Below are 25787 nucleotides of genomic sequence, written 5' to 3'. Positions count from 1 at the left end.
GTGATTTGAGAACAGTTGAAATGTGGCTTGTGCAGCGAGTACCGTAACAATCCTAGCTGATGAGGTTTGAAATTTTTCAGTTTGGCCTGTATCAAAGCGTATTAAAATGCATGTGACAGTCAAGCCACTTGTACTCTGTATCATCCCTCCGGAAGGCGCCGGTCTGACTAACGCCTATTCACGGAAATTTTAAATTTTCATAGAACAAAATATCTCCTAGCTAAGATACATAGCGTTCACGGACATGAACGTTTTATGTCCGTGGACGCTATGTATCTTAGCTAAATATCTCCATGTAAATTGAAATGGGGCCCCAGTGAGATGGGAGATTCAGATACTGGGTAAACACTTGCCTTGCTTCATGTTGGTCTTTTGAATAGCAGAAGGGCTTGGTGGAAAGAAAAAGAACATGTGGTTCTTGAACTGAGGCAGACTCAGCAGCAGTCTATATTAGTTGTTCCGAGTGCACTCGAATGAGCGATCTTTGTTCCACAAGGGCGATAATTCTCCTTTTGAAATGATGTAAGCGACGGTCAAGCCGCCCGCTTCCAGTCTGGTTCCCGACACAATGTGCGATACGACATCTTGCGACATGTAAAGACAGAGCCAAGCTATAATACGCTTGAGCCAAGCTGATAGAAAAAAACGGTCGTTTACACAGAAATACCACTATATCCCGGGGGACACCAGAAATGGGCTACACACATTGTACCCATGTGGGGAATCGGAACCCGGGTCTTCAGCGGGACGAGCGAACGCTTTAACCACTAGTCTTCCCCACTGCCCCATGTCACGGTATAATAAGCAGACAGCGTAAAGCCAATATTCAAACATTTGCAACATTTGATGTGACCTTAACCCCTGTTGGAATTCTGTCCCCAAAATATTGGCCCTTAGCAACCCATGGTGGCTGTAAGAGAAGACATCGTGGGTTCGTATCCAATGTTTGTTCCGAACTGGATTAATTGGAGCCAGTCAGCATGAAACCCAAACCCATGTTGGTAACCTTCTACTGTCGCTGTAGCCCTATGAGTTTTATCCTAGGTTCGTTGTCTTGCCACGATATTACTCAGGTAAACTGTTCAACCCACTCACTGGGTCGAGGTGACACTTGGCTCAAGAAGATGTGGAAATTGCAGCGTATATCTTTCATGTGTACTTATTTTTTATGTTAAAGTTTTTTCGGTATTTTCCCGTTTAACCATCCGAGAAATGGTCGCCGAAGACAAAAACATTCACTATCAATAGGAACTCCATTTCATGTGTGTACAGTGTACAGGACCATTTGTAAGTATGAGCACAATGTATATTAATTAAAAACGTGTTTATAGTAAAAATGTTTTAACAAATGCTTGCGTTGTGCAGTGCTAAATGTCAAGTGGGGTGTCTGTCACAGCTGGTCTCATTAAAATCCGGACAATTAGTGTTTTACCGTAATTATAGTACGTTGCTTGAATTTGAGCCACAAGTTATGACATTTATGATTCTTTCTTTATCTTGTACATGCCTATCATAACAAATAGCCTGGAAAATAACTGAAGCAAACTACCAATCTCTTTTTTCCTTTTTTTTATCAATTTCGAAGCAATAACTATCAATCCAGCTCAATTCATATGTAGAATAAACCAATTGAAGACAAGAGGGTGGTCAGCCTCGCTGACTTGGTTGACACATGTCAGCGTGTCCAAATTAGGTATATCAGTGCTCAAGATGTCAGTCATGCGATTGTCTGGCTATTTACAGACTGCAGTCGTACAGCTGGGAAATTGCTGAGTGCGTATTTATTCAACAAGCAAACAAACAAAACATTAGACAGGTTTGTTAGTCTATAACCGAGAAAGATGACGGGTACTGTGCTAAGCTGGATCCTGTTTCAATAGAAGAGATACACCTCTGCGTACCCCAATGACAGGTTGTTACCCTAGCACTTCATGTATTTTTCCAGAAAAGCTTCAAGAGCTCGTGAAGACGAGTCATGAGATGAAGAAAATGGCGTACTTCCCCTACAGCCAGTTTCCAGTCGGAGCAGCCCTGCTGACAGCTGATGAGACTATGTTCACAGGTAGATCAGAGTTATCGCCCTTACAAAAGGTATACAGGGACCCTGGCCTCGCCAGTCGAAACATTCATGTTATTGTGGAACAAGCTGGCGACTAGTTTGCCTCGTATGGCCATTTTACCAACTCCTTTCAAACGCTCAAATGGGCCATTTCTGGTGTCCCCTGCCATGATATTGCCGTTTAACGTTACGTTAGACCAAATTCACTCACTCACTCACTCACTCACTCACTCACTCACTCACTCACTTACTTTACAGTGGAATAAGTCTGGTTTACTACAGTTTTCGAGAGTATTCCATTTCTAATAGGACAAGGGACTTCGTGAATTGGCACCAAGTTTTGTACCTGTATCAGGTAACTTCGAGCCTGAAAAGAGAATACTTTAACGTCCGTTCGGAGCTACGGAAATCGACCCAGTCAATGAATTTAAAAGAAATTTGAAATTTTTGGACTCTGACGCCATAGTCATTGGGATGCGGACTAAATTGGGCCGCATAAAAGTATTCTTGGGCACTTCTTTTATCAAAAGCGACGAGTGAGTAACATTAAGCCTCAGTATTCAGCAACACAACTAGGCCCACGTTTAACCGACTCCCACATACGTAAAAACGGAAAACGTTCTAGTTCATTGCATGGATGAAAACGTGTCCTCTATATAAAGTGGGAAATTTGAGGAATATTTATATTAATCTCTTGATGCTGTAGATATGAGCACTCTGTATGAGCACTCGCGGGCGGGCACGCACGCACGGACACACACACGCATACTCATCTTCCATCTCTTTTGCTTATAATGTGATATTTTAAGACGGAGCCCAGTTAGGAGTTTACAAAGGGAACATGACCACCGAGTGGGTCTTTCTTTAATTTTTTTTTTGTGTTTAGAAATTTGTCATGTTACTTTGCCTGTATAGGTTGTAACGTTGAAAACGCATCATATGGCCTCGGGATTTGTGCGGAGAGAACAGCCATTGTCAAGGCCGTGTCAGAAGGTCATCAAAAGTTCAAGGCCATAGCTATCGCAAGGTAACATTGTGAAACTAGAATTGGAAAATGTATTGCGTGAAAGTGATTTTTTGAAATCTTGGATAGCACAGTGACTGTGTAATGAGACACATACATGTAACATAATACAAACTGCTTGGTTTTGTAAGTTACATATTGTTGTAGTAGTAGTCGCGATAGTATTAATAGACGTGGTAGTAGTGGTGGTGGTAGTAGTAAATTGAGTAGTAGTAGTAATAGTAGTAGTAGTAATAGTAATAGTAGTAGTAGTAGTAAATTGAGTAGTATAGTAGTAGTAGTAGTAGTATTTAACAATGTTTTAACATTCATGTTTTAATTTGATGTATGGGTATTAGAATTGGTATATATTTTAAGAACAATAATATATGACATTGTTGTGTGTTTAGTTTTCTTTTGTTGTTTTTTTTCTTTTGTTGTCTATGTTCCTTGCCCTTCATCATAAAACCGTATCATGAATAAATTATCTGATGAAAGACAATAAGTAGCCCTGAAACATCGTCATCTATAAATATACTGAGTCAAAAAAGAAACTTCACATTCTTTCTTCAGGGCACTATAAAAGAACAAGAAGATGGTAAGATGGTTAAATTGTCATTATTTCATTGCTGAGATCTGTGTGATGTACTCGATACACTGACAGTGCCATACACAGGCTACACCGCCATACACAGGCTACACCGCCGTTCCAAAACATGGGTATACACAATGTCAAGTCACAAGAATAAAAATGCGAAATATCTCAGTTCAATGTCGTGTATGGCCGCCCTGCGCATTCACCACTGCCAAACACCGTGTCCTCATCGACTGCCTGATGCTTGTGAACACGTGGTTGGGGATTCTGCGACATTGCTCTTGCAAAGCAGCGCCAAGTTCCTGCAAATTCTGAGGTTGGCTCCTAAGACCACGAAGCCTTCCCCCAAGTGCATCCCAGACGTGCTCTATTGGATTAAGGTCAGGGGACCTCAATGGCCAGTCCATGACGTTGATTCCAGCGTTTTGAAGGAAATTTCGTGTCAACATCGCGGTATGCGGCCGAGCATTATCATGCTGGAACTGTAGACCTGGGCCATGAGCCGCCATGAAAGGAACACGGTAAGCAGCAGCTGTGAGGTTTCCACGGATGACCAGAAGTCGGGAACGGTTGTTCCCACAGAAAGCACCCCACACCATGCAACTTCCGCCCCAGAATCTGTCGACTTCCTGTACACAACATTGGGCATACCGTTCACGACGTCGTCTCCATACTCTATGCCTTGCGTCCGCGAATCTGAGGGTAAACCTGGATTCATCGCTAAAGACGACTCGATTCCAGTCTCTCTGGGTCCATAGGAGGTGACGTTGGGCCCACAGCAGACGTTGACGTTGATAAAACGGCGTCAATATTGGCCCACGATATGGACGTCGAGAATGGAGATTGGCAGCCCGCAACCGATTTCGAATGGTCTGTGAGGACAGTCGACCTCTAAACATCTCAGCCCTGGTTCGTGTAGCCGGCAGAAATGTGTCACGTAGGTGACGTAGGACGATTTGACGGTCTTCTGCTCGTGACGTCACACGTGGACGACCCGACCTTGGGCGATCAGAAGTGGTGCTAGTTTGTTGTAGACGACCTCGCAAGTCATACACAGTACGACGGCTGCATCCCATTGCTCTTGCGACGTCAATAACTGATCTTCCCGCTTGCAACATGCCAACGGCACGTTCACGTTGCACTTTTGACAATCGTGGCATTTCAAGTACCGTTAGAACTGTGGTTTAAAAGTGTTTTTTCACTTCTTGAGGCCAATGCAAACACGTGCATATGAAGAAAACGTCGATGCGAAGATCACGTGATCGACTGCACGTGCAAAACCTGATTTGGCACAAACATCATTTGCACGACGAAAGGATGGGTTTGATTGGGTTTTGCTGACGTTTTTCTAGAGTCGAAAGATAGGGATCCCATTTCGGATACATAGATGTATCATCAGAGAAAAATTATTCATTATTTTTCAAATTACATTTTGTGAAGTTTCTTTTTTGACTCAGTATAATAATGTGTATTCGTGATATTAACCCGATTCATATCCATGTCTGATCAACAGTGATCTGAAGGAAAGGACCATTGTGCCATGTGGTGCATGCCGACAGGTTCTGATGGAGGTGAGCCTTCTTTATCTCTGTTTATCTCTTTGTTTATCTCTGTGTTTGTCTCTGTGTTTAACTCAGTGTTTATCTCTGTGTTTGTCTCTGTGTTTATCTCATTGTTTGTCTCAGTGTTTGTCTCTGTGTTTCTCTCTTTGTTTATCTCTTTGTTTATCTCTGTTTTTGTCTCTGTGTTTGCCTCTGTGTTTATCTCTGTGTTTATCTCTTTGTTTATCTCTGTGTTTGTCTCTGTGTTTATCTCTGTGTTTATCTCTCTGTTTATCTCAGTGTTTGTCTCTGTGTTTGTCTGTGTTTGTCTCTGTGTTTATCTCTGTGTTTGTCTCTGTGTTTATCTCTGTGTTTATCTCAGTGTTTGTCTCTGTGTTTATCTCAGTGTTTATCTCTGTGTTTATCTCTGTGTTTGTCACTGTTTGTCTCTTTGTCTCTATGTTTGTTTGTCTGTGTTTGTTTGTCTCTGTGTTTATCTCTGTGATTATCTCTTTGTTTATCTGTGTTAATCTCAGTGTTTATCTCTGTGTTTGTCTTTGTTTATTTCTGTGTTTATCTCTTTGTTTATCTCAGTGTTTGTCTCTGTGTTTGTCTCTGTGTTTATCTCTGTGTTTGTCTCTGTGTTTCACTCTGTGTTTGTCTCTGTGTTTATCTCTGTGTTTATCTCAGTGTTTGTCTCTGTGTTTATCTCAGTGTTTATCTCTGTGTTTGTCTCTGTTTGTCTCTTTGTGTCTGTGTTTGTTTGTCTGTGTTTGTTTGTCTCTGTGTTTATCTCTGTTATTATCTCTTTGTTTATCTCTGTGTTAATCTCAGTGTTTATCTCTGTGTTTATCTCTTTGTTTACATCTGTTTAGCTCTTTGTTTATTTCTGCCTCTGTCTCTTTGTTTACCTCTGTGATTATCTCAGTGTTTATCTCTGTGATTATCTCTGAATATCTCAGTGTTTATCTGTTTGTTTATCTCTGTGATTATCTCAGTGTTTATCTCTGTGTTTATCTCAGTGTTTGTCTCAGTGTTTGTCTCTGTGTTTATCTCTTTGTTTATCTCTTTGTCTCTGTGTTTGTCTCTTTGTTTATATCTTTGTTTATCTCTGTTTTTGTCTCTTTGTTTATCTCAGTGTTTATCTCTTTGTATACCTCTGTGTTTGTCTCAGTGTTTATCTCAGTGTTTGTCTCTGTGTTTGTCTCTGTGTTTGTCTCTGTGTTTGTCTCTGTGTTTATCTCAGTGTTTGTCTCTGTCTTTATCTCTTTGTTTATCTCTGTGTTTGTCTCTGTTTATCTCTTTGTCTCTGTGTTTGTTTCTCTGTGTTTGTTTGTCTCTGTATTTATCTCTGTGATTATCTCTGTGTTTATCTCTGTGATTATCTCTTTGTTTATCTCTGTGTTTATCTCTTTGTTTATGTCTGTGTTTGTCTCTGTGTTTACCTCTGTGTTTATCTCTTTGTTTATCTCAGTGTTTGTCTCTGTGTTTGTCTCTGTGTTTATCTCTGTGTTTGTCTCTGTGTTTCCATATGTGTTTGTCTCTCATGTTTATCTCTGTTTATTTATCTCGAGGTGTTTGTCTCTGTGTTTATCTCTAGTTATTTATCTATATTTATGTACTTCCCATTTATCTCTATATTATTCTATATTATCCCTTTGTTTGTCTTTATTTATGTTCTTTATCTATGTATTCCATATTTTATCTCTATATTCCATATTTATTCTATATTCCATATTTATCTGTATTTTTATTTATATCTTATCCATTTATATCTATATTTATTTATTTATATTTATCTATATTTCCTCCATATTTATCTATATTTATCTATTTATGTATTTACCATATTTATCTGTATTTATTTATTTATCTATATTATTTATATTTATCTGTATTTCCATATTTATCTATATTTTATATATTTATCTATATTTATCTATATTTATCTATATTTATCTATTTATCTATATTTATATTATATTTTATCTCTTTTCATTTATCTATATTTCATATTTTTATCTCTATTTTATATTTATCTATATTTCCATATTTTATCTATATTTATATTTCTATATTTATATTCCATATTTCCATATTTATATATATTTCCATATTTATCTATATTTATTTATTTATCTATATTCCATATTTATCCATATTTATATTTATCCTATCTCTATTCCATATTCTATATTATATCTATTATTTATCCATATTTATCTATTTATTTATCCATATTTATCTCTATTTCCATATTTATATTTATATTTCCATATTCCATCTATATTTATATTTATCTATATTTATCCATATTTATCTCTATTATTCATATTTATCTTTATTTATCCATATTTATCTATATTTATCTATTTATCTGTGTTTTCCATATTTATCTATATTTCATATTTATCTGTGTTTTCATATTTATCTCTATTTCATATTTATCTATATTTATCCATATTTATCTATTATTTCATATTTATCTATATTTCCATATCTATTATTCCATATTTATCTATTTTCCATATTTATCTATATTTTCTATATTATCTTTTATTTATCTTATTCATTTTATTTATTTTTATATTTATCTCCTATTTATATTTATCTATATTTTATTTATTTATCTGTATTTATCTATTTATTTCCTATTTATCTATATTTATATTTATCTTATTTCATATTTTTCTATATTTATCTATTTATATTTATCTATATTATCTATATTTATCTGTATTTATTATATTTATCTATTTTCCATCTATATCTATATTTCCATCTATCTATATTATCTCATATTTATCTTTATTTCCATATTTCTTTATTTTCTATTTATCTATATTTCTATTTATCTATCTCTATTTCCATATTTATCTATATTTATCTATGTATTTATCTTCTTTTATTTGTCTTTATATTTATCTTTTTCCTATTATATTTATTTCTTTATGTCTATATTTATATTTATCTGTTTATTTCTTATATTTTATCTATATTTTATATTTATCTGTGTTATTTATCTATGTATATTTCCATTTTATCTATCTTTTTTCTATTTATCTATATTTATGTTATCTCTATTTCCATATTTATCTATCTATATTTATTTATGTGTATATTTATCTATTATATTTCTATATTTATCTATATTTCTTGTATTTATCTGTTTTCATATTTATCTGTATTTCATATTTATCTATATTATCTATATTTATCTTTTATTCCATATTTATCTATATTTATATTCTGTGTTTATATTTATCTCTATATTTTATATTTATCTGTATTTTCATATTTATCTGTATTCCCATGTTTATTTATTCTTTTATCTCTATATTATCATATTTATCTATCTTCTTTATATCTGTTATATTCTACCATGTATCTTATATTTTATCTGTGTCCATATTTATCTATATATTTATATTTATCTGTATATTTATTCCATGTTCTCTATATTTATCATATTTATCTATATTTTCCATATTCTATTTGTCTATGTTCCTCTGTTTCTCATGTGTGTTTGTGTCTATATATTTCTCTGTCTCTATTTATCTCTGTATTTATGTCTTATTTATCTCTTGTTATTATTGTCTATATTTCTCTATATTTATCTATATTTATGTGTATTTGTATTTGTCTCCATATTTCTATGTTATCTCTTGTCTCATATTTTATATGTTCTCTATTATTCATATTTTTCCATATTTATGTTGTCTATTTTTATCTGTTGTCTATGTGTTGTCTGTGTATTTATTGTTCTGTTGTCTGTGTGTCTATATTTATCTATATTTCTGTTTGTCTGTATTTATCATGTTCTGTCTATATTTTTATGTGTCTGTCTATGTTCTATATTTCATCTTGTCTGTGTCTCCATGTGTCTGTGTGTTGTATGTGTTTGTGTGTTGTCTGTGTTTTCATATGTTATCTATGTGTTCCATATCTGTGTTGTTTTCTGTGTTCATGTGTCTTGTGTTATGTGTGTCTGTGTGTCATGTTCCTCTGTGTGTCTGTGTGTCTCTGTGTCTGTGTTGTCTGTCTTGTGTGTTGTGTGTGTGTGTGTCTGTGTCTCATGTGTCTGTCTGTGTTCCATGTGTCTCATGTCTGTGTCTGTGTGTGTCTGTGTCTGTGTGTGTGTGTCTGTGTGTCCATGTCTGTGTGTGTCTCTGTGTTGTCTGTGTTCCATGTGTCTGTGTGTCATGTCTGTGTGTCTGTGTCTGTGTGTCTCTGTGTTGTGTCTGTGTCTGTGTCTGTGTTGTGTGTGTGTGTCTGTCTGTGTCTCTGTTGTTGTGTCTCTGTCTGTGTGTGTGTGTGTCTGTGTGTCTCTGTGTGTCTGTGTGTCTCTGTGTGTGTGTCTGTGTGTGTCTGTGTGTGTGTGTCTGTGTTGTCTGTGTCTGTGTGTGTGTGTTGTCTGTGTCTGTTGTGTTATCTGTCTGTGTGTCTGTGTGTTGTCTGTGTTCCATGTGTCTGTGTGTCTGTGTGTCTCTGTGTTGTTGTCTGTGTCCATGTGTCTGTGTTGTGTGTCTGTGTGTCTGTGTCTGTGTTTATGTGTCTGTGTGTGTCTGTGTTTTCCATCTATGTTGTGTTGTCTGTGTCTGTCTGTTTGTTTGTGATTGTCTGTGTCTCTGTGTCTGTGTTCTCTGTGTGTCTGTGTTTATGTGTTGTTTCTGTCTGTTGTCTATGTCTGTGTTATCTGTGTGTCTCATGTTCTCTGTCTGTCTCTGTGTGTCTGATGTTCAGTGTTGTTATCTGTGTTTGTGTCCTTGTCTTGTCTCTGTGTTTCATATGTCTGTGTTCCTGTCTGTGTGTGTCTGTGTTGTCTATGTCTGTGTTTGTCTGTGTTCATGTTATCTGTGTTGCTGATTGTCTGTGTTGTCTGTGTGTCTCTGTGTCTGTGTCTCTGTGTTTATGTTGTCTGTGTGTTGTCCATGTTGTCTGTGTGTCATTGTTATCTCCATGTTTTCATGTTTATCTATGTTCATGTTATGTTGTTCATATTTATCTGTATTTCATCCATCTGTTATTTATCTATTTTCCATATTATCTATGTTTCCATATTTATCTATTATTTTATATTTATCTGTGTTTCCATATTTATATTATATTTCATCATATTTCCATATTATCTGTGTATTTATATTTATCCATATTTATTTCATATTTATCTATATTTATCTATATTTTATCTATATTTATCTATTTTGTCTATTTATCTATATTTTATATATTCTATCTTCCATATTTATCTATTTTTCATATTTATCTTTATTCATATTTATCTATATTTATCTATATTTATCTATATTTATCTCTATATTTTTATCTCTTTCCATATATCTATATTCCATATTTATCTATATTTTCATATTTATCTTCCATATTTCATCTATATTATCTACCATATTTATCTATATTTTATCTTTATCTATATCTCCCATATTTATCTATATTTATATTTATCCTACTATTTATTTTTCTATTTTTATATATTTATCTATATTTTTATATTTTATCTACTATATTTCATATTTATCTATATTTTATATTTATCTATATTCCATATCTATTATATTATCTCTTTTATCTGTATTTCCATATTTATCTTATCTATATTTATCTATATTTTTCCTCTCTTTATCTATATTTTATCTATATTTTCTATTTATTTATCTATGTTTATCTATATTTATATATTTTCTATTTATTTCTATTTTCTTCATATTTATCTCTGTGTTTATCATATTTATCTATATTTATTCTATCTTATGTTATATTTCCATTTATTTATTTTTCTATGTATTTATATTTCCATATTTATCTTTATTTATCATATTTATCTTATTTATCTATTTATCTATATTTTATTTATCTTTATCTATATTTTATTTATCTATGTTATCTATCTATTTATTGTGTATCTATTCTATATGTTATATTTTTATATTTATCTATATTTCTTTATCTATTTATCTATATTTTTTATCTTTATGTCATATCTTTCCATTTATTTTTTATATTTATTTATATTTATCTGTTTATATTCTACTCTATTTTTATTTATCTCCATATATTCTTCTATTTTCATATTTATCTATCTATTTATATTTATCTGTGTTTTATATATTATCTTATTTCCATATTTATCTATATTTCTTATTTATCTGTGTCTTTATATTTATCTTTATTTATATTATCTGTTTATCTATGTTTATATGTTATCTATATTTATCTCTTTTATCTCTATTTTCATATTTATCTATGTTCATCTTTATTTTTATCTTTATGTATTTGTGTTTATCTATATTTTCATGTTTTCTATTTTCTCTATTTATCTATATTTCATATTTATCTGTGTTTTATCTGTTATGTTTATCTTTTATGTATCATATTTCTCTATATTTATCATTATTTTATTTCATATTTATCTCTGTTTCCATATTTATCTATGTGTTATCTGTTTCCATGTTTCATCTACTATGTTGTATCTCTATGTTCATTTATCCATTATCTTATCTGTCTTTTATTTATCTTATGTTTTGTTTTGTTTACTCTATGTTCCATATTTATCTGTGTTTATTTATCTATATTTATCATATTTTATTTATATATATTTCATATTTATCTTTTATTTCTTATTTTTATCTATGTGTATGTTTCTCTGTATTTCTCTATTTATCTATTCTCTTTCATATATCCAGTATATCCTGCTCTATTTCTGTTTTCTATTTATATTTATTTGTTTTACTCTTTATTTTATGTTTATCTATATTTATGTTATGTGTGTCTTTATGTTATATTTTTCATGTGTCTGTGTATATTTCATATTTATCTGTTTATTTATCTATATGTCCATGTTTTCTCTCACTGTTGTTTATCTCTTCTATTTATCTGTGTTTATCTCTGTGTGTTCATGTTGTCTCTGTTTTGTCTCTTTATTTTGTCTCTGTTTTTTCATGTTGTCTGTGTTTACCTGTGTGTTTATCTCTTTGTTTTTGTCTCTGTGTTTCCTGTGTCTGTGTTATCTCTTTGTGTTACCTCAGTGTTTGTGTCTCTGTGTTTATCTCTGTCTTTGCTCTCTTTGTTTATCTCAGTGTTTTTGTCTCTCTGTGTTTATCTCTGTGTTTGATCTCTGTGTTTGTCTCAGTGTTTATCTCTGTGTTTGTCTCTAGTTTGTCTCTTGTCTCTGCCTTTGTTTGTCTGTGTTTGTGTTTGTCTCTGTGTTTATCTCTGTGATGATTGTCTCTTTGTTTGTCTCTGTGTTTATCTCAGTGTTTATCTCTGTGTTTGTCTTTGTTTATCTCTGTGTTTGTCTCTGTGTTTGTCTCTGTGTGTGTTGTCTGTGTTTCTCTCTGTGTTTGTCTCTGTGTTTGTCTCTGTGTTTGTCTCTGTGATTATCTCAGTGTTTATCTCAGTGTTTGTCTCTGTGTTTGTCTCTGTTTTGTTGTGTCTGTGTCTCTCTGTGTTTGTCTCTGTGTTTGTTTTCTGTGTTTATCTCTGTGTTTGTCTCTGTGTCTGTCTCTCTGTGTTTGTCTCTGTGTTTCTCTGATTGTGTATCTCATTGTGTTTTGTCTCAGTGTTTATCTCTGTGTTTGTCTCTTTGTCTCTGTGTTTGTTTGTCTGTGTTTGTTTGTCTCTGTGTTTATCTCTGTGTTTATCTCTTTCTTTATCTCTGCCTTTGTCTCTTTGTTTACCTGTGATTATCTCAGTGTTTATCTCTGTGATTATCTCTGTGAATATCTCAGTGTTTATCTATTTGTTTATCTCTGTGATTATCTCAGTGTTTATCTCTGTCTTTGTCTCTGTGATTATCTCTTTGTTGATCTCAGTTTATGTCTCTGTGTTTATCTCTGTTTTTCTCTGTGTTTATCTCATTGTTTGTCTCAGTGTTTGTCTCTTTGTTTATCTCTGTGTTTATCTCTTTGTTTATCTCTTTGTTTATCTCTGTTTTTGTGCCTGTGTTTGCCTCTGTGTTTATCTCTTTGTTTATCTCTTTGTATATCTCTGTGTTTGTCTCTGTGTTTTGCTCTGTGTTTATCTCTTTGTTTATCTCAGTGTTTGTCTCAGTGTTTCTCTCTTTGTTTATCTCTGTTTATCTCTTTGTTTATTTCTGCCTTTGTCTCTTTGTTTACCTCTGTGTGATTATCTCTTTGTTTATCTCTGTGATTATCTCTGTGAACATCTCAGTGTTTATCTGTTTTGTTTATCTCTTGATTATCTCAGTTTTCTCCACTGTGTTTATCTCTGTGTTTATCTCTTTGTTTATCTCTGTGTTTGTCTCTGTGTTTGTCTCTTTGTTTATCTCTTTGTTTATCTCATGTTTTGTGTCTGTGTTTGCCTCTGTGTTTTATCTCTTTTGTTTGTCTCTGTGTTTCATCTGTGTTTATCTCTTTGTTTACCTCAGTGTTTGTCTCTGTGTTTATCTCTGTCTTTATCTCTTTGTTTATCTCAATTGTTTCTCCTGTGTTTATCTGCTGTGTTTATCTCTGTGTTTACCTCTGTGTTTATCTCAGGTGTTTGTCTCTGTGTTTGTCTCCTGGTTGTCTCTTTGTGTCTCTGCCTTTGTTTGTCTGTGTTTGTTTGTCTCTGTGTTTATCTCTGTGATTATCTCTTTGTTTATCTCTGTGTTTATCTCAGTGTTTATCTCTGTGTTTGTCTTTGTTTATCTCTGTGTTTGTCTCTGTGTTTGTCTCTGTGTCTGTGTCTGTGTTTCTCTCTGTGTTTGTCTCTGTGTTTATCTCTGTGTTTGTCTCTGTGATTATCTCAGTGTTTATCTCAGTGTTTATCTCTGTGTTTGTCTCTGTTTTTGTCTCTGTGTCTCTCTGTGTTTGTCTCTGTGTTTGTTTCTGTGTTTATCTCTGTGTTTGTCTCTGTGTCTGTCTCTGTGTTTGTCTCTGTGTTTCTCTCTGTGTTTATCTCAGTGTTTATCTCTGTGTTTGTCTCTTTGTCTCTGTGTTTGTTTGTCTGTGTTTGTTTGTCTCTGTGTTTATCTCTGTGTTTATCTCTTTCTTTATCTCTGCCTTTGTCTCTTTGTTTACCTGTGATTATCTCAGTGTTTATCTCTGTGATTATCTCTGTGAATATCTCAGTGTTTATCTATTTGTTTATCTCTGTGATTATCTCAGTGTTTATCTCTGTCTTTGTCTCTGTGATTATCTCTTTGTTGATCTCAGTTTATGTCTCTGTGTTTATCTCTGTTTTTCTCTGTGTTTATCTCATTGTTTGTCTCAGTGTTTGTCTCTTTGTTTATCTCTGTGTTTATCTCTTTGTTTATCTCTTTGTTTATCTCTGTGTTTGTCTGTGTGTTTGTCTCTTTGTTTATCTCTTTGTTTCTCTCAGTGTTTGTCTCTGTGTTTGTCTCTTTGTTTATCTCTGTGTTTGTCTCTGTGTTTGTCTCTGTTTTTTGTCTCTGTGTCTCTCTGTGTTTCTCTCTGTGTTTGTCTCTGTGTTTATCTCAGTGTTTATCTCTGTGTTTATCTCTGTGTTTGTCTCTGTTTGTCTCTTTGTCTCTGTGTTTGTTTGTCTGTGTATGTTTGTCTCTTTGTTTATCTCTGTGGTGATCTCAGTGTTTATCTCAGTTTTTGTCTCTTTGTTTATCTCTTTGTTTATCTCTTTGTATATCTCTGTGTTTGTCTCTGTGTTTATCTCTGTGTTTATCTCTTTGTTTATCTCAGTGTTTGTCTCAGTGTTTCTCTCTTTGTTTATCTCTGTTTATCTCTTTGTTTATTTCTGCCTTTGTCTCTTTGTTTACCTCTGTGATTATCTCTTTGTTTATCTCTGTGATTATCTCTGTGAACATCTCAGTGTTTATCTGTTTGTTTATCTCTGTGATTATCTCAGTTTTTCTCTCTGTGTTTATCTCTGTGTTTATCTCTTTGTTTATCTCTGTGTTTGTCTCTGTGTTTGTCTCTTTGTTTATCTCTTTGTTTATCTCTGTTTTTGTGTCTGTGTTTGCCTCTGTGTTTATCTCTTTGTTTGTCTCTGTGTTTCGCTCTGTGTTTATCTCTTTGTTTACCTCAGTGTTTGTCTCTGTGTTTATCTCTGTCTTTATCTCTTTGTTTATCTCAGTGTTTTTCTCTGTGTTTATCTCTGTGTTTACCTCTGTGTTTATCTCAGTGTTTATCTCTGTGTTTGTCTCTGGTTGTCTCTTTGTCTCTGCCTTTGTTTGTCTGTGTTTGTTTGTCTCTGTGTTTATCTCTGTGATTATCTCTTTGTTTATCTCTGTGTTTATCTCAGTGTTTATCTCTGTGTTTGTCTTGTTTATCTCTGTGTTTGTCTCTGTGTTTGTCTCTGTGTCTGTGTCTGTGTTTCTCTCTGTGTTTGTCTCTGTGTTTATCTCTGTGTTTGTCTCTGTGATTATCTCAGTGTTTATCTCAGTGTTTATCTCTGTGTTTGTCTCTGTTTTTGTCTCTGTGTCTCTCTGTGTTTGTCTCTGTGTTTGTTTCTGTGTTTATCTCTGTGTTTGTCTCTGTGTCTGTCTCTGTGTTTGTCTCTGTGTTTCTCTGTGTGTTTATCTCAGTGTTTGTCTCTGTGTTTATCTCAGTGTTTATCTCTGTGTTTGTCTCTTTGTCTCTGTGTTTGTTTGTCTGTGTTTGTTTGTCTCTGTGTTTATCTCTGTGTTTATCTCTTTCTTTATCTCTGCCTTTGTCTCTTTGTTTACCTGTGATTATCTCAGTGTTTATCTCTGTGATTATCTCTGTGAATATCTCAGTGTTTATCTATTTGTTTATCTCTGTGATTATCTCAGTGTTTATCTCTGTCTTTGTCTCTGTGATTATCTCTTTGTTGATCTCAGTTTATGTCTCTGTGTTTATCTCTGTTTTTCTCTGTGTTTATCTCATTGTTTGTCTCAGTGTTTGTCTCTTTGTTTATCTCTGTGTTTATCTCTGTGTTTATCTCTTTGTTTATCTCTGTGTTTGTCTGTGTGTTTGTCTCTTTGTTTATCTCTTTGTTTCTCTCAGTGTTTGTCTCTGTGTTTGTCTCTTTGTTTATCTCTGTGTTTGTCTCTGTGTTTGTCTCTGTTTTTTGTCTCTGTGTCTCTCTGTGTTTCTCTCTGTGTTTGTCTCTGTGTTTATCTCAGTGTTTATCTCTGTGTTTATCTCTGTGTTTGTCTCTGTTTGTCTCTTTGTCTCTATGTTTGTTTGTCTGTGTATGTTTGTCTCTTTGTTTATCTCTGTGGTGATCTCAGTGTTTATCTCAGTTTTTGTCTCTGTGTTTATCTCAGTGTTTATCTCTGTGTTTGTCTCTTTGTCTCTGTGTTTGTTTGTCTGTGTTTGTTTGTCTCTGTGTTTATCTCTGTGTTTATCTCTTTCTTTATCTCTGCCTTTGTCTCTTTGTTTACCTGTGATTATCTCAGTGTTTATCTCTGTGATTATCTCTGTGAATATCTCAGTGTTTATCTATTTGTTTATCTCTGTGATTATCTCAGTGTTTATCTCTGTCTTTGTCTCTGTGATTATCTCTTTGTTGATCTCAGTTTATGTCTCTGTGTTTATCTCATTGTTTGTCTCAGTGTTTGTCTCTTTGTTTATCTCTGTTTTTATCTCTTTGTTTATCTCTTTGTTTGTCTGTGTGTTTGTCTCTTTGTTTATCTCTTTGTTTCTCTCAGTGTTTGTCTCTGTGTTTGTCTCTTTGTTTATCTCTGTGTTTGTCTCTGTGTTTGTCTCTGTTTTTTGTCTCTGTGTCTCTCTGTGTTTCTCTCTGTGTTTGTCTCTGTGTTTATCTCAGTGTTTATCTCTGTGTTTATCTCTGTGTTTGTCTCTGTTTGTCTCTTTGTCTCTGTGTTTGTTTGTCTGTGTATGTTTGTCTCTTTGTTTATCTCTGTGGTGATCTCAGTGTTTATCTCAGTTTTTGTCTCTTTGTTTATCTCTTTGTTTATCTCTTTGTATATCTCTGCCTTTGTCTCTGTGTTTACCTCTGTGATTATCTCTTTGTTTATCTCTGTGATTATCTCTGTGAACATCTCAGGTTTATCTGTTTGTTTATCTCTGTGATTATCTCAGTTTTTCTCACTGTGTTTATCTCTGTGTTTATCTCTTTGTTTATCTCTGTGTTTGTCTCTGTGTTTGTCTCTTTGTTTATCTCTTTGTTTATCTCTGTTTTTGTGTCTGTGTTTGCCTCTGTGTTTATCTCTTTGTTTGTCTCTGTGTTTCGCTCTGTGTTTATCTCTTTGTTTACCTCAGTGTTTGTCTCTGTGTTTATCTCTGTGTTTATCTCTTTGTTTATCTCAGTGTTTTTCTCTGTGTTTATCTCTGTGTTTACCTCTGTGTTTATCTCAGTGTTTATCTCTGTGTTTGTCTCTGTGTGTTTCTCTTTATCTCTTTGTTTATCTCTTTGTCTCTGTGTTTGTCTCTTTGTTTATATCTTTGTTTATCTCTGTTTTTGTCTCTTTGTTTATCTCAGTGTTTATCTCTTTGTATACCTCTGTGTTTGTCTCAGTGTTTGTCTCTGTGTTTGTCTCTGTGTTTGTCTCTGTGTTTATCTCAGTGTTTGTCTCTGTCTTTATCTCTTTGTTTATCTCTGTTTTTGTCTCTGTTTATCTCTTTGTCTCTGTGTTTGTTTCTCTGTGTTTGTTTGTCTCTGTATTTATCTCTGTGATTATCTCTTTGTTTATCTCTGTGTTTATCTCTTTGTTTATGTCTGTGTTTGTCTCTGTGTTTACCTCTGTGTTTATCTCTGTGATTATCTCTTTGTTTATCTCTGTGTTAATCTCAGTGTTTATCTCTGTGTTTGTCTTTGTTTATCTCTGTGTTTATCTCTTTGTTTACATCTGTTTATCTCTTTGTGTGTATTTCTGCCTTTGTCTCTTTGTTTACCTCTGTGATTATCTCAGTGTTTATCTCTGTGTTTATCTCTGTGTTTATCTCAGTGTTTGTCTCAGTGTTTGTCTCTTTGTTTATCTCTGTGTTTGTCTCTGTGTTTATCTCTTTGTTTATCTGTTTGTTTATCTCTGTTTTTGTGCCTGTGTTTGCCTCTGTGTTTATCTCTTTGTTTATCTCTTTGTATATCTCTGTGTTTGTCTCTGTGTTGCTCTGTGTTTATCTCTTTGTTTATCTCAGTGTTTGTCTCAGTGTTTCTCTCTTTGTTTATCTCTGTTTATCTCTTTGTTTATTTCTGCCTTTGTCTCTTTGTTTACCTCTGTGATTATCTCTTTGTTTATCTCTGTGATTATCTCTGTGAACATCTCAGTGTTTATCTGTTTGTTTATCTCTGTGATTATCTCAGTTTTTCTCTCTGTGTTTATCTCTGTGTTTATCTCTTTGTTTATCTCTGTGTTTATCTCTGTTTTTGTGTCTGTGTTTGCCTCTGTGTTTATCTCTTTGTTTGTCTCTGTGTTTCGCTCTGTGTTTATCTCTTTGTTTACCTCAGTGTTTGTCTCTGTGTTTATCTCTGTGTTTATCTCTGTCTTTATCTCTTTGTTTATCTCAGTGTTTTTCTCTGTGTTTATCTCTGTGTTTACCTCTGTGTTTATCTCAGTGTTTATCTCTGTGTTTGTCTCTGGTTGTCTCTTTGTCTCTGCCTTTGTTTGTCTGTGTTTGTTTGTCTCTGTGTTTATCTCTGTGATTATCTCTTTGTTTATCTCTGTGTTTATCTCAGTGTTTATCTCTGTGTTTGTCTTTGTTTATCTCTGTGTTTGTCTCTGTGTTTGTCTCTGTGTCTGTGTCTGTGTTTCTCTCTGTGTTTGTCTCTGTGTTTATCTCTCTGTGTTTGTCTCTGTGATTATCCTCAGTGTTTATCTCAGTGTTTATCTCTGTGTTTATCTCTGTGTTTGTCTCTGTTTTTGTCTCTGTGTCTCTCTGTGTTTGTCTCTGTGTTTGTTTCTGTGTTTATCTCTGTGTTTGTCTCTGTGTCTGTCTCTGTGTTTGTCTCTGTGTTTCTCTCTGTGTTTATCTCAGTGTTTGTCTCTGTGTTTATCTCAGTGTTTATCTCTGTGTTTGTCTCTTTGTCTCTGTGTTTGTTTGTCTGTGTTTGTTTGTCTCTGTGTTTATCTCTGTGTTTATCTCTTTCTTTATCTCTGCCTTTGTCTCTTTGTTTACCTGTGATTATCTCAGTGTTTATCTCTGTGATTATCTCTGTGAATATCTCAGTGTTTATCTATTTGTTTATCTCTGTGATTATCTCAGTGTTTATCTCTGTCTTTGTCTCTGTGATTATCTCTTTGTTGATCTCTGTGATTATCTCTGTGTTCGTCTCTGTGTTGATCTCAGTTTATGTCTCTGTGTTTATCTCTGTTTTTCTCTGTGTTTATCTCATTGTTTGTCTCAGTGTTTGTCTCTTTGTTTATCTCTGTGTTTATCTCTTTGTTTATCTCTTTGTTTATCTCTGTGTTTGTCTGTGTGTTTGTCTCTTTGTTTATCTCTTTGTTTCTCTCAGTGTTTGTCTCTGTGTTTATCTCTGTGTTTGTCTCTGTGTTTGTCTCTGTTTTTTGTCTCTGTGTCTCTCTGTGTTTCTCTCTGTGTTTCTCTGTCTCTCTGTGTTTCTGTGTTTATCTCAGTGTTTATCTCTGTGTTTATCTCTGTGTTTGTCTCTGTTTGTCTCTTTGTCTCTGTGTTTGTTTGTCTGTGTATGTTTGTCTCTTTGTTTATCTCTGTGGTGATCTCAGTGTTTATCTCAGTTTTTGTCTCTTTGTTTATCTCTTTGTTTATCTCTGTTTTTATCTCTGTGTTTGTCTCTGTGTTTATCTCTGTGTTTGTCTCTGTGTTTATCTCTGTGTTTGTCTCTGTGTTTATCTCTGTTACTCTCTGTGTTTGTCTCTCTGTTTCTCTCTGTGTTTGTCTCTGTGTTTATCTCTGTGTTTGTCGCTGTTTCTCTCTGTCTTTATCTCTGTGTTTATCTCTTTGTTTATCTCTGTGATTATCTCAGTGTTTATCTCTCTGTTTATCTCTGTGTTGATCTCTTTTTTATCTCAGTGTGTGTCAGTGTATCTCTCTTTATATCTCTGTGTTTATCTCTTTGTTTATCTCTGTGATTATCTCAGTGTTTATCTCTTTTATATCTCTTTTTTTATCTCTTTGTTTATATCTGTGTTAGTCTCTGTGTTTATCTTTTTATTTATCTCTGTATTTATCTCTGTGTTTATCTCTTTGTTTATCTCTTCGATTATCTCTTTGTTTATCTCTGTGATTATCTCAGTGTTTGTGTCAGTGTTTGTCTCTGTGTTTATCTCTTTCTTTATCTCTGTGATAAACGTCGGTTCCTGTTGTTCAGTGTGTGCTTGTTGTGTTTTATGTACACGGGAATGGGGGCGACTAGGAGAACCTCTCTCTCCCTCCCTCTCTCTCTCCCTCCTCTCTCTCTCTCCCTCTCTCTCTCCCTCTCTCTCCCTCTCTCTCCCGGTCTCTCTCTCCCCCTTCCTCTCTCCTCTCTCTCCCTCTCTCTCTCTTCCTCTCCTCTCTCCCTCTCTCTCTCCCCTCTCCCTCCCTCTCCCTGTCTCCCTCTGTCCCTCTCTCCTCTCTCTCTCCCCTCTCCCTCTCTCTCTCTCCCTCTCTCTCCCTCTCTCTCTCTCTCCTCTCTCCTCCTCTCCCTCCTCTCTCTCTCCTCTCCCTCTCTCTCTCTCTCTCTCTCTCCCTCTCTCTCTCTCCCCTCTCTCTCTCTCCCTCTCTCTCTCTCTCATGAACACACGCGAAGGCAAGTCAATTATTCACCTAAAAACCAAACACATATGGTAAAATCAAAATACGGAACTACACTGGAAACCATTTTGTCACTAATGGGACAAACGTAGAAATAACCTATTTTACATAATAGTTTCAGAACTGTTACTTTTTAAGGCCGTGAAAGAAGTAACCCTGCACAAATTATTATTTGAGCAAGCGTCTTATACCGTTCTCTGTTGAAAGAGCATGCTCGATTCCACCTCAAATGTTGTGAAATGAACACAGTAAAGGATGGAGCTACTAGAATATTGCTCGACATGAAATGAAAGTTTATGTGTAAACTGGAAGTAGTCCTGATCATACAGTCTTGTGGATTGTTTTGGTAAACTGTATTCTATAGAATAGACAAGTGAGTTAAACGATTGACCAAGGGTGAGTTCGGTGTATAAATGATGCGCCTTTGCATGTACTTTTTGTTGCTTGTTCCTCCATTTTCTTTCTCATATGCATATTTCACACAGCTGGCTGTAAATATCTGGCGCATTGCAGCCTAAGAATCTATTGGCGCATCGCTCTTTGTGCTCTTGACGATCAACTACAATTTACATGTTATTCATTTCTGTCTGAAACATACATACCATCTGTCAGTTATCTCAGCGTGATCACGTTTCAAAACAAAATCACGTGACTTAGTCGCTCAGAGCGTGGCCACCTGGCGCTATACCTGCAGACCCGTATCAAATTTCATCTTCATGCAAAGGGTTCTCTCTTGAATCGAGAGTGGATTACGAAACAACGTAATCTGACCTCTGTTGAGGGTGAAACTCGATACAGTTCTGAGATGGAATAAATTAAATTTAACAAACGGTTTGTCTTAGGGCGTATCGTTTTCTACAGAGCAGATTTGGCTCATGTTTGAACTGTAAAGTATTGCTTTGAGATTATTAACTTATTGACATATTTAGATAGAGTATGTAGTCAAAAGTCCACATGTGGCTCTGATATTGTTTATTCTATTGAATGAAATAATTGCAGGCAAATGATATTGTCACAGGGTATTGTAATGCAGACATAGGTAGCTATAAGATGCATGATCAATACCCGTGTCAGATTATTGAACTGCCGGGAAAAGAAAAGATACACCCATGGAAGTGAAACACCCGGTAGTGAGGTTTGTTTATTGTTCAACGCCGCAGTCAGCAATATTCCAGCTATATGGCGGCGGTCCGTAAATAATCGAGTCTGTACCAGACAACCCAGTTATCAACAACATAAGCATCTATACACAACTGGGAACCGATGACATGTGTCAACCAAGCCAGAGAGCCTGACCACCCGATCCCGTCAGCATGGGTTGCTGAAGATCAATTCCAACCCGGATCTTCACGTGTCCCGACAGGGGCGTAGCTACCATTATATAAAAAGGCCCGGGCTTACACATGATTTCCGCTAAAGATCACCATGAAAGTTGGGCAAGCCCTCAATACTATTTAAATATAAAGCTGTGTAACCTATCGGGCTTACACGAAACAGTTGGCTTGCTACGCGCCTGGTGAGGTATCTGAATCTGGTATGATGAATTCGTTTCCGACGTCAAGTTTACCGCGACCATATTCAGTCTAGTAATGTTTTGAAAACGTTTGTAATTTTTGGATCAAATACAATTATCAGTTGCCCGTCCAGTATGCATACAATGTAAAAAGGGCACCGGCAGTGACCAGATATCAAATTCTTTGAGTTTCAAGATTGCATAGATTGATGACTACGATGCTAATTACAGGATGTCCGGCCCAGATTCAAGTTTTATAGACGGCGGCGTATAGCTGGAATATTGCCGAGATGGACGTTAACAAAAAACAAACAAACAATCAAAGACACAAACAATCAAACAATACCAACCAAGCAAACAATAGGATTCCATGATCATATCACAGTTCATTACATCTTGAAGGTTTTTCGTTACAACTGAAGGACATTGTGAGAGCGAAATCAACACGTTAATTACAAATCGTTTTCCCTTCCTTTCAGAGAACGGGTAACAAAGTCTTTTGTCGTTTGATTGACTTAACAACTGCACGCTGGTTCATAATAGTGACGAGACTAAGAACCTGCCAAATCTCTGCATTTGCCTCCAGTTTTTCATGGTATACCTCGGTGTAGAGGCTATTGCGCGTTTACCGACATTCCCATATCGAAATAGGGAGTCTACTTTCAGGAATCTTGTTAGAAACTACGTCTTAGAGATGCGATTGCTGTATATGGTACATTGAGAAAAGTTTTTACGGTCATTTAACCGGTTCACTTCACCGTTACCATGGTTACTTATTAATGAACCTTTCAGAAAGCCGGAACTGCATTCCGGTGCTCATTTAAAACAGGAGAGGTTTGAGAGATAAACGTTAGATCACATCTTTTCGTTTCTAATGTGGAAGTCGAAAACTTTAATCGCGAGACAAATGGTTCCATGGGTCAAAATCATCGATCATCAAATTTTATCTTTCTGGAATTTACACGATGTACATTTCTGTCTGAAATGGACTTGTCATCTGTCGAAACAAGATCACGTGACTTAGTCGCTCAGAGCGTGGCCACCTGGCGCTATACCTGCAGACCGGTATCAAATTTCATCTTTATGCAACGGGTTCTGTCTTGGATTACAAAACAGCGTAATATAACCTCTGCGAACGTTGTAACCCTCGATACACTGTTAAGATGGAAATCTAATTTTGTTTTCAGTTTTGTCTTAGGAGGTATAAGCTTTCATTAGACAATATCACCCAGATGGATCTCAATAGTTAAGGGGAAAGAAGCGTTGCGACTTGTAATATAATGCAAAATAATACCCAGTCTTGAATATCCTTAGCAAAAAAATGCCTAAAAATGAAAGTTTACGTTTTTGCCTGACGACGGCCTGGAAATAAACCAGACAATCAAGTGATCGATGAACCGGAATGTCCAGTTAGATAATTTGGAATTATGACTGCTGTGTGAAAGTTCAGAGATTCTGATGCTTTTGATCAAAAACTTCAACTTATTTGAGAAATTGAATCGTTTTACGACATATTTGGTTTGTTGCGTGATGTACATACAAACCCATCATGGACCCTTCTATAGTCTGTCATACAGACCCTGAAACAAACATATCCCATAGTCTGTTTCACAGTCCCTGAACCATATTATTTCCCCTACTGACTCATGTTAGACTCTTTTATTTTCTCATGGCTTTGGATTTGTGTGGCTAAATCAAACAGTTGGTAATATTAATCTATTTCTTAAGCAATTTCGAGAACAATCTGTTGGCATGTATTATCAAGAATGGCATTCCTGTCTAGACAATAGTTCAAGATACCAGTTGTATAGATCACATAAGAGCTTAATTCAACCAGAACTATATCTATCTGTATTGACATCTAGAAATATCAGACGCACACTTGTCAATTTTCGAGTGGGCTTGTTAGACTTATCAGTAAATAAGGGCAGACGATTTTCAATAGAGAGACGTTTTAGGATATGTCCATTATGTAACTCGGCGAAAGAAGATGAAATTCACTTCGCTTTTGTATGCCCACATTATGCTGATTTAAGAAAAAAATATATCCCAAATAATTACCTGTTAAAATATCCTTCATCTGCCTTTGCTTCCATTCTATCCTCCAAAAGTGAAAATGTAATACGTAATCTTGCGCTTTATGTAAAACATGCTGTTTTCCTTAGAAGCAATATCTTATCTGAACTGTAATGTCTTTGTGAAATGCCTGTAGCATGTGCTGTATATATACTTGTATTACTTGTATATGGGCCGGAGGCCTTAAGTACAATAAATATCTTTGACTTGACTTTGACTAGCCCTCCCTGCAATGCTAAAGCCCTAAATGAAGCAAGTCTAGATTTCCTCAGGTTCAGGATCTGAATCTCTGGTCTCCCGGGGGCTCATTTTCAATTTAAATTAGTTTATTTGCCACTATTAAAATTATATGTATTCAGGGACTGAAGGTTGGTCTAGAAAGCCCACGCTAGTCTAGATTACCACAGTTTGAAGAAAGACACTAGGTTCATTTTCTTTATATCTTGTTATCATAATTGATGAACCGTTTTTATTCTGTAAAATATGCTGACTTCAGAGACTGGATGTTTGTCTGAACTAGCAGTGCGCGGGTAGGTGAGTGGGTGTCAGTGGCCTGGTGTTGGGATGAGTGAGTGAGTGATACGTCGACTGAAAGCTTGAGCAATGAAAAACGTTAGGTGATACAGAGCAAAACTAGACAGAAAACATGTAATTAAAAGACTATTCAAGTCAACGTAATTTCATCTATTGTTCAATCAACTTCCACATTAAACTTACTGATATAAAACTGACTGACTGAGTTTAGGTTTACGACGCTTTTAGCAATATTCCAGCAATATCACGGCGGGGGATTATTTTCTCCTAGCGGTATGAAGTGTTCACATGGGTTATCTGCCCGGTAGGTGGCGTGTTATGGGAGTATATAAGCGTGTAGATATTTGAATTTGGCATTCTCGATTAGGTTATACTACACTAAATGAGAATCGCTTGCTCACTGAGCGAGATGCGTATGTAAACAAATGAAGAGATAAAGACATGGGACAGCTGTGATTGGATGAAATAGTGTAAGATGTTTATGTTTTTTAAAAGCATGTCCAACCAGTAATTAAAACTGACCACAATTTTAAGTATTCAGTGCTGTGATTTTCATCACCATGACTTATGCTTATTGTGTGTACAGATATTTCCAGTAGGTGACATTTGGTGCGGATCTGGGGTTGATGTGTTCCGCTTCCTGTGCTCGCAAAACAGAGCCGGACAAGTTGGCCAGATAGTGTGTTTTATGGTAGTTTAAAAGCACAGGAGTGTACCCATGTGCACATGGAATGGCTGTTGATAGCCTGGATTATTTTTAAAAAATATAAGGCTACTATAGAAGTCTATGGGAAAACATTTGGTGTTGTGTAACCTGTAGGTTCGAGTTAACTT

The 25787-nt window shown here is 35.2% G+C and overlaps 1 protein-coding gene across 1 annotated transcript; it reads left to right on the top strand.

Moving 5' to 3' along the window:
• The first annotated feature begins 661 nt into the window (after positions 1-661).
• Positions 662-23190, top strand: LOC124265899 (cytidine deaminase-like). The gene is made up of 5 exons (XM_046700752.1): positions 662-931; positions 1946-2062; positions 2975-3086; positions 5171-5269; positions 23136-23190. The coding sequence occupies exons 1-5, from the start codon at positions 904-906 to the stop codon at positions 23188-23190; spliced, it is 411 nt and encodes a 136-aa protein (XP_046556708.1). The 5' UTR covers positions 662-903.
• Positions 23191-25787: the final 2597 nt, after the last annotated feature.

The sequence above is a fragment of the Haliotis rubra genome, unplaced genomic scaffold, assembly GCF_003918875.1.
Source record: "Haliotis rubra isolate DU_JTF1 unplaced genomic scaffold, ASM391887v1 Scf122, whole genome shotgun sequence".
NCBI lineage: Eukaryota > Metazoa > Mollusca > Gastropoda > Lepetellida > Haliotidae > Haliotis > Haliotis rubra.
Note: the sequence above shows the minus strand (reverse complement) of the source record. Positions and strands in the feature narration are given on the sequence as shown.

What these genes read in the sequence shown, in the direction of transcription:
- LOC124265899 (XM_046700752.1), top strand. Translation starts at nt 904, where the DNA reads ATGGTGGCTGTAAGAGAAGACATCGTGG. An exon ending in TGTAAGAGAAGACATCGTGG is followed by an intron (nt 932 to 1,945) that starts GTTCGTATCCAA and finishes GTATTTTTCCAG; the next exon opens with AAAAGCTTCAAGAGCTCGTG. An exon ending in TGATGAGACTATGTTCACAG is followed by an intron (nt 2,063 to 2,974) that starts GTAGATCAGAGT and finishes TTGCCTGTATAG; the next exon opens with GTTGTAACGTTGAAAACGCA.